Below are 16912 nucleotides of genomic sequence, written 5' to 3' on the forward strand. Positions count from 1 at the left end.
GGGGTCGAACGAAACCTAGATCCGCAGGCAAAAACAAAAAAAAAAGGCAGGGTCCAGTCTGCAGGAGGAGCGTGTCATTTTCGCCTGCTGGGAGGGGGTTTGTATGTCCCCGAGATATTGAGAAATGTCGCGATGAAACTCCGAAAAAGAACCTTAACGACCACAAAGCGGTGAAGCCAATGGCCGATTCAACCCCGATGTGGTTGCCACGGTTGTGTTGAGCAGCAGAGGTGCCGTGGAGGGAGTCGCCGCCCATCCAATTCCAATTGTTCGATGGCACGCTGCAGGGAGCACAGGGCGCGCTACTACAGAAGGGGAAACGAAGTGATGCTGTCGAGCAGCTCCAGCCAGCAGCGAAGACGAAACAGTCGGCGCGGGGTGGTTGTGGCGGGTGGGTCGCGGGCCGAAAGCTTAAAAAGAGCTGCGAAGACGTGTGTTGGTGGCTCGAGGCCAACTCGAACGCCTGGAGAGGAAGAACCACCCCCGCAGTGTAGATACGCCCTACCACCTATGCACATACGGGTTCCAGGGATTAGAATTGTTAGTGCCGTGGATCCTTCCTAATTAGGCTACATACCCAGATACATTTTCCACCATAAAAAATCCCGCCAGATTGATGTATCGCTACCCCCGCACCTCCATTTGCCAGAACGCACTACATAGAATCGTCACCCACAGATAAGATATCAACATACATTGATCTCTACTACAAATTGTGTGGCACCCTGTGTACCCTTACTCCCCCTGTTACCCCCCCTGGTTGATCCACCGCACTAACAATTCTGATCCCTGAAACCTGTACACACATCGTCGATCTTGACAACGGTATGCCTGTGCGGGCAGGAGGAGCTCCCACCATTCAAGGTGATGGGATGACCGGCAGCTCAACCAAACATGGCCAATAGCCTCAAGATCGCCACCGGCACTCCCTCCCTGGCAGAGCGCTTTGCCGACCGTCATACCCACCGACTTCATATACAACCCAATGCCTCTCACCATCCCCGAGCCCTCCCGTGTCTAGCTCACAGCGCCCACCTCCCCCCTCCCCTTCCCATTCCGCCTTTGAGCGAAGATCCACCGCAAGATGCCTACCAGGACACCCAGCAGGACCTCGGCCGCTGAGCAGGAGGACAACAGCCCCGGGAGTGTCTACCTTGTCTCCGGGGACGGCCACCTTCTCAGCCTCCCCATCCCCAGCAGCTCGCCCCACGACCCCCTCGGCTGGAGTCTGCTGAAGCGATGCCGCATCATCTCGCTCATCACGGCCATGGCCGCCATCGGCGTCGCGGTCCAGCAGTTCCCGTCCCTGATCGTCAGGGCCTTGATCAAGGAGATGGGCGAGGCGGTAAGAAAAAAAGACTCCTCCTGGTCCTTACTTGCTCACGGCTGAGTTGAAAAGGTGGGAGACTGATTGCCCATGTTGACAACAGACCTGGGGCCCCTTTACGATGAACCACGTCGACGCTGTTCCAACGCTCTTCATGGGCATCGGGTGCCTGATATGGACGCCCATGTCGCTCTGGCTCGGCCGCCGCCCCGTCCTGATCCTGTGCGCCGGTTTGATGCCGGTTGCCACTCTACTCAGCGGCATGTCCACATCTTTTGCCATGTACATCATCTCCATCGCCCTCCTGGGCCTTGCCAACGGAGTGGCGTTTAGCACGGTATGTCGTTTGGCCAGCTGTTTGCTTCACATGACCGCCCTTAACCTGCTGACCCTCCGGTTTGACAGGGTCTCCTGGTCCTCATCGACGTCACCTTCATCCACCAGCGCTCCAACGCCATCGCGGCCGACTGGGGCGTCGCCACCTTCATCACGCAGCTGCTCATCAGCCTCGTGCCCCTGACCAACGACGTCTCGACCTATTGGCGGCCTATCTACCGCGCCTGGGCCGTCCCCTCAGCCGTCCTCTTTGTGCTCGTCTGGCTCTTCGTGCCCGAGACCTACTTCCTGCGCCCGCCCGTCGCCCTCGACGGCCGCATCCTCGTTCAGGGCGGCTCCGAGAAGGTCCGCATGTACGACGACTGGGACCAGGTCCCCGGCGGGCGGCCCGCCGCGCCCGAGGATGCCGTCTACGGCGGCGGCAGTAAGCGTGGCAGCAGCGACGGCAGCGGCGACGACGAGTACGGCCTCGGGGTTAGTGTTGCTACTGCTGCCATGGCGGAGCCGACCACCCCCGGGCGCGCCGCCGTGGCCCTCACCCTCGTCCGCTCGCCCTCCCACAACGGCTCGCTCGCCGTCACCCGCTCGCCCTCACATGCCGGCTCGTTCGCCTCGCTGACGCCACTCACACCCACACCCCTCATGCCCTCCCTCGCGCGCAACGCCCAGCTGCGCGGGCCCTCGGGCGGCGGCAACCGCTACAGCGCGCCCTCGTGGGCGGAGAGGCACATGTCGGTGCACAAGGCGGCCGGTGGCGACTGGCGGTCCGCGCTCGCCTTCTTCCCGCAGACGGGCCTGTGCCTGGTCAACCCGCTCCTGTTCTGGGTCGCGCTCCTAAACGCCGTCAACTTCGCCGGCATGGTCTCCATCGGCTCCACCTACCCGGCCGTCCTCATGGCTCCCCCTTACAGCCTCGAGCCCCGGTCCGTGTCGCTCGTCAACCTGGCCGCCGCGCTCGGCAGCCTGCTCGCCTGGCCCGGGTCCGGGCTCGTCATCGAGCGCCTGACGAACCGCCTCACGCGCCGCAAGGGCCGCGGCGTCCGCCACGCCGAGTACTACCTCCTCGGCTTCGCCCTGCCCGTCAGCACGGGCGTGCTGAGCCTGGTTCTCTACGGCCTCGCCGTGCGCCACGGCTGGCATCCGGCCTGCATCTACGCGTCCTACGGGCTCAACAGCTTCTCGTACGCCAGCGGCGGCGTCGCAAACACCGTCTGGGCCGCCGCCGTCTTCCCGCGCTGGGCCGCCGCCGCCCTCGCCGTCGTGGGCGGCGTCACCTACGTGCTCAGCTTCGGCCTCAGCTTCGCCATCCCGCCCTGGATCGCGTCCCAGGGCTTCGCGGGCGCGAACCTCCAGATCGCCGCCATCGTGCTGGTGCTGGGGCTCGTCGCGGTGCCCGTGGCCTTTTGGGGCCGCAACGTGCGCCAGTTCATACACTCGCGCTGGGGTGCGTACGAGGCCGGCGCCGTGCGGCCTCAGTGATGAGGTGCATGCCTGCTTTGCGCCGCCTACTTTGTTACGTCTCGTCATTCTCCTTTGTTTCTTTCTGCCTTCTTTCTTTCGGATAGATGCGGGCACGTCTTTTCTAGAAGATTGGAGTGTAGGCCCTTTGCCCGCTCGAGAGACCTTTACCCCATTTCTAGTGTAAAAAAATGTGTTGGTGATATGACTTGGCGCGTTTAGTTCAAGAGGACAGCCTAGACTAGATCTTTCAGACTTGGCAATAATGAAATACTGTACTTTACGACAAGGAACCCTCGCCACCGTGACGCCACCCGGTATCGCCATCGCTGACACGACTCGGATTGGCCCTCCAGGGTTGCTGTCACTACGACGCTGGAGCTCCAGTGGTAGATTGCCCTTGCAGCAGTTCCGTCGCCGGATCCTTGGTCCTGGAGGGCTATCTTTGGAAACACGACTTCTCGAACCTCAGGGAGATGCTCAGCTCATACATAACCACGGTAACAAACCACCCGGTATCCTCCGATTTGCCACCTGGAGTTGGTTTCGCCGCCCAAGAAATCCAGACTCGGGGGCAGACAGACGGCAAAAACGACCTGCGTAGCATCCCGGTGAGATGAGGAAGAGCAGACGGCGGGCGCCAAGGCTGAAACGATATCTAGACTGCCCATCGCGGCTTGAGGGCTCGGCGGACGCATATCGTGGTAGAGTAGAGATGTGCGTGGAGGCGCAACACTTATCTTTGCAATAAGTGATCGGGCCGTATTCTTCCAGGTACTGGACGACTGTACCCGTCTTGGGAGGTTCGCAGACGAGGTGTGGAACCACGATCACCGCTGGCCTTCATTTATTTTAGATTGAATTGGAGTGTCTGTCTGCGTCCTGCCCCTGTCGCCCAACTTTCGGCTGCTGTCAGTCGAGGAAGTCAGTGGGTCCCAAGGTGGACAAAAAGGCACTGGTTCAAGTAGGTAGTTCCATCCCAATTCTCCGACCGAACGGTAGAATTGGAGAAAATAAACAAGCCCAACCAAGGGAGAGACGTCAGCTATTTTTGACTCGGTTGCATCCCATGGCGACGTCCCTCCGCGGCGACCCAGGCCGCGGGTAGAGCCTTATTGGGGACGGCCAGGGGACGGCGCCGGAGAAAGGGCGACCCGGAAGTGACAGGATGGGCCTAGCCTGGGCCCGGTTCATCTTTTGGTAGCGGGTTAGTTTGGGGATGCTGTTCTTCCAGGCAATTTGGATAAATGGCAGAAACAGGCCCAGGGATTGGGCGAACCAGAGCAGCAGCAACGGACATCGGCAGGCAAAATTGCCCTTTTCGGATCATCCACACAGCTGAACAGCACCATGATGCCAGTGCAGATGGCAAATTCCTGACACCAAGAAAATCCTGATCGTGCCCCAGCCGGGAGCCGGAGGAAAGGGAGTGAGGCGAGACCGATATCGTGTGAAAAGATCTAGTACCTATGGCGTGTTAGCGAGACCAGGCTATGTGTAACTGGCTTCCCCGCCCGACTGTGCTATCGTCTATAAGAACGCGAGCCGACCCAGCTCCTAGATTATATCCAGATATTACCTGACCCATCACCAGTACGACTGCGTTGTAGACACAATTAGCAATTAGCAAAACGCTCTTCACTCACCTTGCCCTTTTATTTCCTGCTCGGTATCCAGGCCCCGCATCAGTGCCGCAGCCATGACGCCCCTCGCCCGCCTCGCCGCGCTGCTCGCCGCGCTCGCGCCCCTGGCAGCGGCGGCGCCGTCTCCGCATCCGTCCCCGGCCGACGCCGACGCCGAGGCGCCGCCGCGATGGTCCGACATCAAGTTCTCGGGCAGCGGCTGCCCGCAGGGCCACGCGCCCAAGCTGACGTCCGAGGACGGCAGCAACAGCCTCGAGGCGCCCATCACGCTGACCTTTGACGGGCGCTTCCGGGCCTCGACGGCGCCCGACAAGACCAGCCGCATGTCGGCGTGCCAGGTCCACATCTCGACGCGCGGCAGCGGCTCCAAGGGCTGGCAGCTCGCGCTGTCCGACGTCTGGGCCGAGGGCAAGGGCAGCCTGGCCCCCAAGGCGTCGCTCGAGTACTACAGCACCGTCTTCTTCTCGGCCGACGCGGAGAAAACCGTATGTTGGGACCCGTGCTGTTTCGATGCGGTGATGGATAGGTCAGAGACGGGGGTTCGGGACTAGCAAGAACGCGGGCTGACTGGGCGACTCCCTTGTAGCAAACTCTCGATGGTGTCCTCACGAACACCAAGGACTCGTCCATTAGCGTGCCGCTCGAGGTGCACTCGAGCCCGGGTGACAAGGGCCTATGGAGTGCGTGCTCCAGCGATGGCCACATCGCCAACGTCATCTTCAGGATCGTTCTGCCAGACAAGGGGACCAGCAACTTTGAGGTCTCGTCGGAGAAGCTTGCGTTCAAGTGGAGGCGTTGCTAGATGGAGGACGTGGATGTGAGGCAAAATTATGTGCAATTATAAGGGAGGTTGGCTTCAATATTATTGGCGTTTGGTGAGATATTGACGGCTTTGGTAGGGCATCTTCCGTAGGCTTCGGTCTGAGGCATCGAGCAAGTCTCGGCCGTAAGGAAGGTGCCCTCCAGCAGCCGCAGCTGCCATCCGAAGAGGCCCAGACAGGGCCTGAGAGCTGATATAATTTTTTTCTGGACTTTCCGTCGAGTCTCAAAAAAAAAACACTCAATTTCATGATACCTTGCCAGCTTCAGTTGATACAACCAGAGTTCTCATCGACAAGCTTTTGCTACCCATAAGCCGAAATGCTTCTTCCACCCATCCTCGCGGTCCTCTTGCTCGCGCTCTTACCCTCCCTTCTACATCAGTCCCAGCAAATGCTGGCCTCAGACCAGCAAACGCCAGTCAGCACAGGAACCAAGAGTACAGAAGAAAACAAGGCTACTGGCAAGACCGATGATACGAAATCTGGTGGATACGAAAGCCATGCTAGTACGGCAGTCATTCCGTTTCAAGATCGACAAGAGCGCGGCAGCCATCCCGGTGCGGCAGTCACTCCACTCCAAGATCGACAAGAGGGTAACAGCCAGGATCCTCGAGGTGCTGTCGAAGGCGCCCACGAATCTCCTGGACCTCTCTTTAGAGCTCTTTATGGATATATGTGCGCTCTTCTTGGATATCTGTGTGCTTCTCCGCCCCAGTAACCACTTCGCCTGGTCCCACGTCAGCCGAACCCTCAACGGTTTTATCACCTACCATAGGGACAAGATGGTACGTAATATCATCTGCTGTGCTTACCCCAGCTTAGCACACAGCTAACAACCGCCGTCGACTTTTCGCACTGGCGTCGTAGCCATGGGCATCCCAGAGAAGGGCCGATTTGACTACCCGCTTGTCGTTGACCTTTCACACAAGGCCGCGGTTGAGGCCGCAGCTGAGCAGGTCCGACGCGCCGAGGTTGCGCTCGACGGCTTCTGGGGCAGAGTGAAGGTCGAGCTCGAGAGAGCTGGCGGTATGACGGGCGCCATCAGAGACACTTTTTCCAGCCCGCTGCGTCGTTTTGCCAGCACGGCCGCGGCCGCGGCCACGGCAGCCAGTGCTAAGGGACAGGTCAAGGCAAAGAGCTCCAAGACGAACGGCGCCGCAGCCAAGGTTAACGGCGAGCAGGGCCATATTAACTACGCCTTCATCGAGTCCTACATACCCAACCGGAGGCGGGAAGGGCAAAGAAAGAGATGGGAGTATCTTGGAGAGGACGAAGCGCACGTGTGGCGCATCGTGGTGCCCAAGCCACCCGCGAGGTGTGCAAGAGGACCTACGAGGTGTCTTCGTACCTGCCGTCATGATAGTGCTTTTTTCCCTCCCTTTTTTGGGACCAATCTTGCTTTATGCCGAGTTATCCCTCATTTTTTCCTTCATACTGTTAGCATAGATACAAAATGGCAAGCCTGTTTATTGGAAAAATTGCCCCAGTAATGTGTCAAGTGAATGTGTTGGAATCTTTACGAAGCCAGATGTCTAGCACTACACCCCTGCTAATAACCTAGCGCATCAGCCCTACAAAAGCCCGGTCCCTACCCGCGACTCGGCCCGCACCATGTCCGCGAGCACAGACCGTGCTGAACCCGTCCCCCCCGCCAGCATGCAACATGCACCCCTTGTCGCAGACCCTCGTTATAATGTCCATTTCCAGCATTCGACTGCCGATTACTCGCGGCGCCGCGGGGTTTGTCTCCGAGAGGCCGCGGAGCCCGGCGACGGTGATTATAAATGTTGGCAACCCGTCACCCATCGATCAAGCTGGACAGCAGCAATGAATCAGCCACTCTGATGACCGCATAACCCAACACGAAAGCAAAGGCCCTGCCGTCATCATGTCGTCCCCCATCAAAGTCTTCGTCTTCGGCGGCACAGGGAATACCGCCCAGCAGATCATCGATGGCATGATCAAGTCGCCCACAAACTTTGTGAGCCCCACCACTTCTTACAGATGGCGACCCAGAACTCCAACTAAACGACGCACCCACAGGACATCACGGCCATCAGCCGCCCCAGCAGCGTGGACAAGCCCGAGAACGTCGAGTACAGCAAGAGGGGCGTCAAGGTCGTCGGCCTCGACGCCGAAGGCCAGCGCGGGGAGGCGGTCGAGCTCCTCCGGGACGCCGACGTCGTCATCGCGCCGGCCAACTTCTTCGAGCTGGACAAGGCCAAGGCGCTCGTCGACGTGTGCAAGGAGGCCGGGGTCAGGCGGTTCGTGCCCAACAACTTCGCGCCCGTGATGCCGGCCTACGGGGTGATGGGGATGCGGGAGAAGAAGGAGGAGATCGTGAACCACATCCGGCTGCGGCGCCTGCCCTACACCGTCGTCGACGTGGCCTGGTGGTACCAGAACCTGCCGTACCGCGTGCCCTCGGGCCGCACCGACTACATCGTCGTGCCGCCCATGGACGACGCGCGGCTCTGGGGCGACGGCAGCACGCCCATCGCCTTTTCCGACATCCACTCCATCGGGCCCCACGCGGCCAGGATCCTGGCGGACCCGCGGACGCTGAACAAGCACGTGCACGTGTACGACCAGGTTCTCAGCTCGCACCAGGTCGTCGACGCGCTCGAGGAGCTCAGCGGCGAGAAGGTGGAGCGGACCTTTGTAAGTCTTTTTTTATTTTCCGGCAAGCGAATATCCGTAATGATGTCGCACCTGCTGACAGCCCCCCCTTCCGGCCTGCCCGCAGTTCACAAAGGAGCAGATGGAGGAGACCATGGCTCAGGCCAAGGACGCGCTGGCCAAGGACCCGGACAGCGAGGAGGCCATCACGACGCTCACGTGCGTCGAGTACTGGTACTCGATGGGCGTCCGCGGCGACAGCGTGCCCGATGTGGCCGACTACCTGGGCTATCTCGATAGCCGTAAACTCTACCCGGACATCGAGCCGATAACGGTCAAGGACTTCTACAAGGACGTCCTAGGAGGCAAGGCCCTCGTGCCTTATGCAGACGAGAAGCCGTAGTTGGAGTGTAATACCATGACAAGATCCGAATCGGCTTCTTCTTGTCGACGCGATGTATCTGCACCACATTTGACCTGTTCCCCGCTTGTGAAAGATTGGTTCCGTGCGTGCTCATTTGATAGGGCTGTCCCCGATCATAGGGGTCATTCTGGCCCGTCACGCAAGCACCTGTAAGAGAGGTGGATGCCGACGGAGGCGGGTACGTAGGTAGGCAGCGTCACATGAAGCCGTCGTCAGTCAAGGGATGATGCATGGAGCGTGAAAGATGAAAAAAAAAATCTCAACCTATGCTCCTTTACTTTCCTTGCCTTGCCGGCTGCCAAAAAAACATTGCTCTGTATTGTTTGCGTAGCACAGGGGCATAGCAAGCCGAGGCGACAGCCAGTCACTAGAGACCACGGTCCCCCCCCGACAGCCACACAGCTCTAAGCGCACGGTAGGAGCCTACCTACTTCTCCGTCTCCATCTTTGTCCTCAGCAGGAGTGCCAGATCGCGCGCCTCGGCCGGGAACCCGTCAATGTCCGCCAGGGCCGCGAGCTGGCTCTTCCAGTCGGCCCAGCTCCGCTTGCTCCACGCAAAGGCGCTCTCGCCGTCGCCCGGAGCCTCGGTCGCCATGCACCGCTCGTAGACCCAGCGGCGCGCCCCATCGTCGGCTAGCCAGTGCGAGGCCGCGAAGAGGTCGCCGGCGAGCCTGCGGGGGCCGCCGGCCTTGCGCGCCGCAAGGTCCGGGTAGGTCGGGGACGAGGGCAGGAGGTTGGCGAGGGCGCTGACGTGGCTGCAGTCGATCAGGCCCGAGACGGTCAGGCGCGTGATGAAGGACTGGAGGTTGCTCCACCGCAGCTGCGTCTCGCTCTCGAGCGTCTCTACGTGGGAGAACGGATAGGCGATGTCTGTTTTTGTTTTGTTTTGTTCGTTAGTCCAGTGGAGGGAGCCATCATTGCCTCAGGTCGGCGTGGGAAGAAAAACAACATACCTTCGGCTTCCCTGCGGAACTTCTCGGCGAGATAGCCGACCGAATCTTCTCCAAAGGGCCACAGTGTAAAAGTCTGGGCATGGACTACTGGGTCATCTCTGGTGTAGTCGCCGCTGGGCACTTCGTGCTTGGGCATGTCCCTGAGCTCGCGCAGGAACTCGACCAGTGCGTCCTGGGCCGGGTGAGCGGGTGGGAAAGCCGACGACACCTTGGCGATGGACGTGGTGATCATCTCGATCCACATCTCGGGGTTGGGGCCCACCAGGCGCGGAGTCAGCCCCTGCTCCTGCTCCTCCGAGGTGAGTTGGAACGGAGGGGTTCGCTGCTCAAGCGCCTCTAGCTTTTTCTTGGCTTCTCCGGTGACTAGAGCGTCCATGTCCGCCGCGGCCTGGGACGGGGTGGCCGTCTGCTTGAGGAGGGCGTCTAGGATGCGCTTGTACGCCAGGTCGTCGGCGTCGTCATGCTCATCAAAGAGGTGAGACTCGAAAGCGCGAGAGGCTGCTGGGAGGTCTTGTGGCGCCATTGTCGACCAGGGTCAGAATTCAGATAGATGGCTTGGGTATGTGTGAAGAAGAACGAGGACAGAGCAGAGGGGATAGTGAGGTAGACGGCGGGCAGTTGTCGATGGCGAGGCAAACGAGGGAGGTAATGAGCTCGACGTCGGGTGGTTCCGACGTGGGTGCGTCCTTTGCTCAGCTGCAGCTCCGGCTGTTGGTTCCCCGCGGTTTGTGGCCCCAAAGCGTCTGCCTGGCGACTGTGTACGCGGCTTGTAGTTCCCGATTGGCAGCCACCACCTCAGTGAAGCCTAGATGCCCCTACCCCAAAGGACCTCCCCCAAAGTGGGCCGCATTAGCCGGGGCTGCCGGGCAGATCCGCCTCGAGGCCAACCAATAAAAACGAGGAAACATTGGAAGAGGGAGCGTCCGCCGTCAGCCTGTATGTAGCAATTTTGGCGGCAGGCTTAGTCAGACGCGCAACAGCCCACAAGAAGCTGGTGGAACGGCCTCGTACCATGACGCCCATAAGCGCGGCGTTCTGTACGGCCAATGAGTGCTCTTCAGAGGGATCCCCCAGCTTCCAACTCTAGGGATACGCTTGCACTACGTGGGGAAGCTTATATTTTGGCCGAGACCAACCAACCACAGCCACAGCCATAGCCCCAGGGGAGTTCACATTAATCAACCTTGTGCAAACAGCTCCCATAGGTTGCGCGAGGATGTATATACGAAACAGATGTGCCGCAGCTGGCCAATGGGTTGAGCGTGGTGCAGGAGCCTCCCTAAGCCCTCGCGTTAGCTCGTAGACGGCACAGCTTTGGTTGGTTGGGTACCACCTACCGGGTATACAGGGCTGGAACCTGCATTGCAGCCGTGGCTGACCTTCCCATTTAAGCAACTGGGGCTCACTTTGGATCGCTTTTATATCCCTTCACCGACCAACTGACACTGCCTCGTCTAGTTCGTCCCGCCAACGCGCAGCTTTTATACGACCGGTCCAACCAGCCTGAGATATCGCCTCGGGCGGCCCGGAAAGCGTAATCGCAATATCGGGAGAGTAGCACTGCATCGGTAGCGTGCACAAGTCATCACGGGAACAAGAAAAGGGGTTCGTCAGCCAGAATAAGCCGTCGTAAAGCTTTCCGGTGCTCACCTTGCCGCGATGCCGGACGAGGAAGCAAATCAACAAACGGCATAGATTTCGAGTACATAAACTGTGAAGCGTCCGCTCTAAACACAACCACCAGCTTCCTGCTCACCAGCCCCAAGCCGAACAAACAGGAACCGAGCAAGCAAAGTTCAACAAACGCTCTGCCCATCACAATGCACTTCCTTTCCGCCCTCGTCGCTACTACGGCCGCGTTCGCCGTCCCTGCCCTCGCGGGGCCTCTCCCTGAGGATGTTGCCCCCACCAAGATAGAGGCTCGCGCTCCGGTATGTCCCCTCTCGAGCCCACCCCATAGAAGACGCTTGCCGTTGTTTATCCTGCCCCGAGACTGACCCCGAACCCTTTCTTCCCTCGGCATCAACAGTTCGTCACCTGCCGCCCCACGCTCGCCGGCACGAACACCGTCAAGCCCTACCGGGTCGACGTGGCCCGCGCCCAGTCGCAGGCCCGCGTCGCCGGCCTGAAGGAGGGCATTAGCGGCGACCCACACCGCTACTTCAACGGCGACAACCTCCGCTTCGGCGTAACCAACTGCGACAAGGCCGGGTCCATCCTGCTCGAGTACCCCATCTACTGGGTCGGCAAGAACGGCGACTGGCAAAAGGACGTCAAGACGGAAAAGCAGCCCGGCGGCGCCACCCCGATCCGCACCGTCTACGCCAACGTCAACGGCGCTATCATCTTTTGCGGCGTCATGACCCATTCCAGCGTCACGGCCGAAAACCAGGGAACTCAGAGGTTCCAGCGGTGCACCTAGGCAGGGGGGCGGGTTTGAGGAGCAGGTTTGGTCCGGTATAGATTTCCATGCTTGATATCTGCGTTCTCTGTTCGAGCGCAGCATGCAGGCGCGGTGCCAGTGAGGCTGGCCATGGAGCCCCCCGCAGCGATCCTTGGCTGCACGTTGTGGCCGGCGTGTGTGCGGTCTTCCCCACCAGACAGATTGATGAAAAGACGGATAGATGGATACGCGGGAGTTCTCTCTCCCTTCTTCGCGCTACAACAAGCTCTTTTCTAGAACTCTTTCTCATTCTAAACGAGGACGAAAAACTAAGTAGAATTAAAGTGGAATTAATTGTCGATCTTTTCGGGCTTGATTGAAGGCAGGAAGCGTTTGCAGAAAGCGTTTGACCGCGCAGGGGCTCACCGAGCCCGGCACCGACTACTGCCACCAAGGCGACACATGCGGCTGCTCGCCCACTCAGTCCAGGTATCCGTTGTTGTATTCCTGCAGAGTCCTCCGCACCTGCTTCCGCTCCGCCAACTCGCCGGCGGCCTCCTCACGCTCCATCTTCTCCCACTGCCGTTCCCCCGCAATCTTGTCCAGAATAGACGAAGAACAAGGACGGCGACACGCCGCTATCCCTGGCCGCAATTATGGGGCACGAGGCGGTTGTCGGGCTCCTGCTTGAGAAGAACGCGGACCTGGAAGCGACGAACAGGTACGGCCGTAGGCCGCTGCTGTGGGCCGCCATGAAGGGGCATGAGGGGGTCGTTAAGCTCTTGCTTGGGAGGGGTTGCAAATGGGAGGCGAAGGACAACAACGGCAGCACGGCGTTATCGTGGGCGGCGAGGCAGGGGCACGAGGCGATCGTGCGGCTACTGCTCCAGAGAGGCGCAGACGCCGAATCGGCTGACTATAAGGGACAGACACCGCTGTCCCTAGCTACCCATAAGGGACACAAGGCCGTGGTGCGCCTGCTCGTGCCGCAGCGCCAGCACGCCGCTGCTACTCGTAGCCGAAGAAGGGCACGAAGCCCCCGCAAGGCGCCGCTCGACAACTACAGCAATGGACTGGGGCGTGGGCCACCAAGCAGGGGTCTTAGACCGGGGTCTCAGACCAGAGGGTCAGAGTCTCAAACCAGAGGATCGGAATCTCAGACCAGAAGGTCAAGCGTGTTGGGCGCGTCGGATTCTTAGTTTTTGTTTTGGAACGACCCTCAATCTTCGTTGCGGTAACCGTCCACTCACCATGGCCCTATTTGTTGCGCCCTGGTGTTTGGCGTAAAGGGGAAAGGTATTTACATGGTGGCGAATGGTTGGGTAGGGTGGTCGAATAGGTGTGTGTGGTAAAATCCATGTATTTCTCGATGCCGTTTCAGGATCTATTTTGATGCTATCAACCTCATTATATATTTTACTGTGGAGAACACCTTATCCACTTCACACTTCTCGCCGCCAGGGCCGATTTCACGCGCCCACCTTACTCCAAAGCGGGCGTGATTAGGCGCTTGCACACGCTCCCAGAATCATTGATGGGCGTCACGAAGACTCAGGGCCTCAATGCGCTCCGTGAATGCGTAGACGTCAGTAAAGATTGTCAGCTTTAAGTTAAAGAGAGTGCCTTGATTCTTTGGGTCCTTTTGATAGTGATCAAAAACTCCGATCATCTCTCGCTTGAGAGGGAAACGATCTCCCTGTGGACGGGTTGATACGTTAATATCGAGGGTTTGTTGGCGGTAGCCTCGAGTCTCACGATCGCGACGCTGGTCACGTGAGTCGCGTTGGTCGCGCTGATCACGAGGGAAACGGACGCCATGATCGTCATTGTTGTTGCGTTTCGGAGGATCATCATCAGAGTCGCCGCCATCATCTCCAGGGTCGTCTCCGCCAGGCGCGGCAACACGGCCAGGAGGAGGACCATCATCGCCTCCGCCATTGCCGCCGCCGAGTTCGGCGGAGTTGCGCCCGTCTTAATGGTTTCGGTGACAGGCAACGTGACTTCGGGAGTGTCGCTAGGAGCTTCGGGAACTGTCTCGTGTAGCTCCTCGACTGGGGTGCGACGTCGAGGTACGGCCTTAGCAGTATCGCGATTATCTCGTAGATTGTCTAGGATGTATTGCAGGTCGGCAGCGGAAATCCCGTCGTTAGCGGCTCGGCTTGCAGGCCTTGAGTGTCACACGAACGTGCCCAACGCACGGGCCAGGTGCCCGAACCGCTTACGCACGGGCCACCTCCGCGCGAATATAAGCCCTTTTCCCTTTTCCAACGCTCCTCGTTCTCTTCCTTCCTCGTAAGCATCTTTTGAGGTTATAAAAAGATTAATAGCTTCAATCTAGAGATAACCCTCCAAGCCTGCCCTGCACCCTTGTGACATTGAGGGCCGCGGCTCAGCGGTGTTCTCACGCCTACGGCGAGAGTTTGCGCGACTGCCCTGGATACTCAGATGAGCTTCCTATGGTTTGCTCCTTCGTCTCTGCCATCACGGGCGACATGCCAAGTCAACAAAAACTGGCTGGGTGCCTCGGCCCAAGGGCAAACCACCCTTGCAGGTACTGCCTCATCGACAGCAAAAACTTGGCCGACCTAGATTTCGATAGGGGAGTGCTATATTACCCCGCGCGTATTGCTATTTGACCTTAAAATAGTGGAGCTACCGTGCAACACAAACTATTAAGGGGACGTCTATACTGCCACAGACAGACTCTAGCTATTTTGCCACAGAATCATCTGTGCACACGTGCGATCACTGCCGCGCACCGTCCCACCAGCAAATTTACATATATCTAAATGACGAGCGATGTTCTCCCATGTTAATCGCGTCAGTTCGTCAAGCCACAAGTTCAATTCCCCGTATTGCACGGTCTTTAAAGCGGCCGTAGCTTTTTGCACGAGTTGAACTCACGATCCCGGTCGTGGTCGTGGGTCTAGGGGCCAGTGCCGTAGGCTTTCTTATCCTTATTCTTCTTGTTGCCGTTCTTGCTGTTATCCCCGCTTTTATTCCTATCCCTTAAAGGAACTGTTTACAGCACTAACAAATCTAGTTCTCGGGGCCTTTCTATTGTTTATGTAGGACTGCTTATCTTTTTTGTGAGGGGCGTGCAAGGGTTTCTATACCAGGCAAGCCATCTGCATGCATCGCTAAAGTAAAAAAGTCTTCCTACATGGGATGTTACAAGGGGATCTGGGATCGGCTTGGAAAGTGCTCAATATATTGATAATTCTTTAAGGCCTTTAGGAGATGCTTAAAAAAGCAGAATCTCCAGTAAAGACCTTGAGGATGAGCCTTCCTTTTATAAGCCATTTGGTCCTTACGAAAAGGGTATGTACTTGGGGTCGAGGGGAACAAACCTCCCTTCGACCGGGCGCGTAATGCATGCGGGGTTTTTGTAACCCTTCCAGCCGGCCCAACCAACGCCCAGTTCCTTATCGCTATTTTGTAACTCGTTTTGTTGGCCGTCCAATCGGTCCTACTGGGTCGCCGGCTTAATCCTCGTATAATACAATCCCCTTTTTTTTAAGGGCACGCCCCGGGCTTTAAACGCGTAAGTCCCGGGCCTTTCGAAGGTGTCGGCGATGGAAATCCCTAACCTTTTTTTTGGCCGCTTTTTTTTAAAATTTTTTTATAGCTTTTATATTATTTCGCCCTTTTTTTTTAAAGCTTAGCCATTTAACGAAGTATTGCATTAAACCTTTTTTTTAACAAAAATTTTTAATTTTTTTATTTTAAATATATCCAGCAAAGGTAATGCGTTTTTTAAAATTTGCTTTGGGTTAAGCCGTATTTAAATGCTGGCCCGGTATGGCTCGATAAAGGATGCGTGGAAAATAAAATGGATTTTTTATAAAGGTAAAAATGCGAATCGAATTGCAAAAAGCGAAACGATTTGGGTAATTTGGAAAGGGCCGAAAAGTTTAAAATCGAACTTTTTAATAAAGCGTTAGGTTTTAATGTTTTTGGCGTTTAGCATAACGTATTGTTTTTTCGTAAAAACGGGCAGGGTTTGTCGCTTTTTATTTGCCCATTTTTTTATTCGTTTTTGGGCGGCGTTAAAATATTGCTTGGTTTTATCGTAAATGCCGTACATTTAATGGGCGTAAAGTTTGTTAACGGGATAAAGCTTTGTGCGTTTTGGCTTTAGGGGGTTGTATGCGGCTGGTTCGAACCCGTAATTAACGAAAAATGGGGAAATTGTAATACTTGCTAACGAAGTATTGTTATAAGCAAATTTTGCCATTAGTAGCAAATTTACCCAATTAAACATTTTATAATTAATAAAAAATCGTAAATAAGCTTCGAAATTTTGGTTAAATCGTTTAATTTGCCCGTTTGTTTGCGGGTGGAAAGCAATGCTTATTCGGGGTTTAATTTTTACGAAATTAAAAAAATTTTGCTATAAATGTGCAATAAATTGTAAGTTTTAATTTAAAATAATATTTAATAAAATTCCGTAAAATTTTTAATATTTTCGGGCAAAAATGCGGATAAGGTTATTTATTTTTTTTTGTCCTTTTTTTAAAAAAATAAAGTGGCTCATTTTGGTAAATGGGTTTATTATAACCTAAATGGAGTCGTAGCTTTGGCTGTCCGGTAAATTTGTAATAAAGTTTATAGCGATAGTGTTTTAAAGGCGGTAATGCAATTTTATGGGTTAGAATAGCCCGAAAGGAGCGTATTTAAATGCTTTATTGCATTAGCACTTAAAATAGCTTTTTACGTAATTTCGAACGTTTTTTTTAATGCTTGGCCATTAAAAATAACGGGTAATTAACTTTAAGGTTTTGTCCATGCTTATGTATCCGGCGATTTTAATATCGTGCTTGGATTTTAAGATTTTGCGTTTAAATTTTAGCTATGCTAAAACTTATAATTTGTTGCGGTAGTACAAAAGCCCGTCGCTAATTTTTTTCCTTTTGTAGGGAGTTTTTAAATGCTTTTGGTATTCGGT

General features: G+C 56.4%; 8 protein-coding genes across 8 annotated transcripts; 6 read left to right on the top strand and 2 right to left on the bottom strand.

Moving 5' to 3' along the window:
* The first annotated feature begins 788 nt into the window (after positions 1 to 788).
* Positions 789 to 3414, top strand: GGTG_09316 (hypothetical protein). The gene is made up of 3 exons (XM_009227160.1): positions 789 to 1345; positions 1431 to 1664; positions 1733 to 3414. Exons 1-3 carry the CDS (start codon positions 1085 to 1087, stop codon positions 3140 to 3142), a joined length of 1905 nt encoding a protein of 634 aa, XP_009225424.1. The 5' UTR covers positions 789 to 1084; the 3' UTR covers positions 3143 to 3414.
* A 1406-nt stretch (positions 3415 to 4820) lies between these two features.
* GGTG_09317 (hypothetical protein) lies at positions 4821 to 5566 on the top strand (the record flags this gene model as incomplete). The annotated part of the gene is made up of 2 exons (XM_009227161.1): positions 4821 to 5249; positions 5351 to 5566. 2 exons carry the CDS (start codon positions 4821 to 4823, stop codon positions 5564 to 5566), a joined length of 645 nt encoding a protein of 214 aa, XP_009225425.1.
* Positions 5567 to 6454: 888 nt separating this feature from the next.
* Positions 6455 to 7222, top strand: GGTG_09318 (hypothetical protein; the record flags this gene model as incomplete). The annotated part of the gene is made up of 2 exons (XM_009227162.1): positions 6455 to 6900; positions 7147 to 7222. The coding sequence occupies 2 exons, from the start codon at positions 6455 to 6457 to the stop codon at positions 7220 to 7222; spliced, it is 522 nt and encodes a 173-aa protein (XP_009225426.1).
* Positions 7223 to 7301: 79 nt separating this feature from the next.
* GGTG_09319 (isoflavone reductase) lies at positions 7302 to 8681 on the top strand. The gene is made up of 3 exons (XM_009227163.1): positions 7302 to 7566; positions 7629 to 8246; positions 8332 to 8681. Exons 1-3 carry the CDS (start codon positions 7474 to 7476, stop codon positions 8605 to 8607), a joined length of 987 nt encoding a protein of 328 aa, XP_009225427.1. The 5' UTR covers positions 7302 to 7473; the 3' UTR covers positions 8608 to 8681.
* A 208-nt stretch (positions 8682 to 8889) lies between these two features.
* GGTG_09320 (hypothetical protein) lies at positions 8890 to 10465 on the bottom strand. The gene is made up of 2 exons (XM_009227164.1): positions 9582 to 10465; positions 8890 to 9498 (listed from the first exon to the last, which is right to left on the bottom strand). The coding sequence occupies exons 1-2, from the start codon at positions 10102 to 10104 to the stop codon at positions 9056 to 9058; spliced, it is 966 nt and encodes a 321-aa protein (XP_009225428.1). The 5' UTR covers positions 10105 to 10465; the 3' UTR covers positions 8890 to 9055.
* A 936-nt stretch (positions 10466 to 11401) lies between these two features.
* On the top strand, positions 11402 to 12003 carry GGTG_09321 (hypothetical protein; the record flags this gene model as incomplete). The annotated part of the gene is made up of 2 exons (XM_009227165.1): positions 11402 to 11512; positions 11611 to 12003. 2 exons carry the CDS (start codon positions 11402 to 11404, stop codon positions 12001 to 12003), a joined length of 504 nt encoding a protein of 167 aa, XP_009225429.1.
* Positions 12004 to 12620: 617 nt separating this feature from the next.
* GGTG_09322 (hypothetical protein) lies at positions 12621 to 13163 on the top strand (the record flags this gene model as incomplete). Its single annotated transcript, XM_009227166.1, has 1 exon — positions 12621 to 13163. One exon carries the CDS (start codon positions 12621 to 12623, stop codon positions 13161 to 13163), a length of 543 nt encoding a protein of 180 aa, XP_009225430.1.
* Positions 13164 to 13469: 306 nt separating this feature from the next.
* On the bottom strand, positions 13470 to 14264 carry GGTG_09323 (hypothetical protein; the record flags this gene model as incomplete). Its single annotated transcript, XM_009227167.1, has 2 exons — positions 13470 to 14072; positions 14150 to 14264. The coding sequence occupies 2 exons, from the start codon at positions 14262 to 14264 to the stop codon at positions 13630 to 13632; spliced, it is 558 nt and encodes a 185-aa protein (XP_009225431.1). The 3' UTR covers positions 13470 to 13629.
* Between the last annotated feature and the right edge of the window lie 2648 nt (positions 14265 to 16912).

The sequence above is a fragment of the Gaeumannomyces tritici genome, assembly GCF_000145635.1.
Source record: "Gaeumannomyces tritici R3-111a-1 unplaced genomic scaffold supercont2.5, whole genome shotgun sequence".
Lineage (NCBI taxonomy): Eukaryota > Fungi > Ascomycota > Sordariomycetes > Magnaporthales > Magnaporthaceae > Gaeumannomyces > Gaeumannomyces tritici.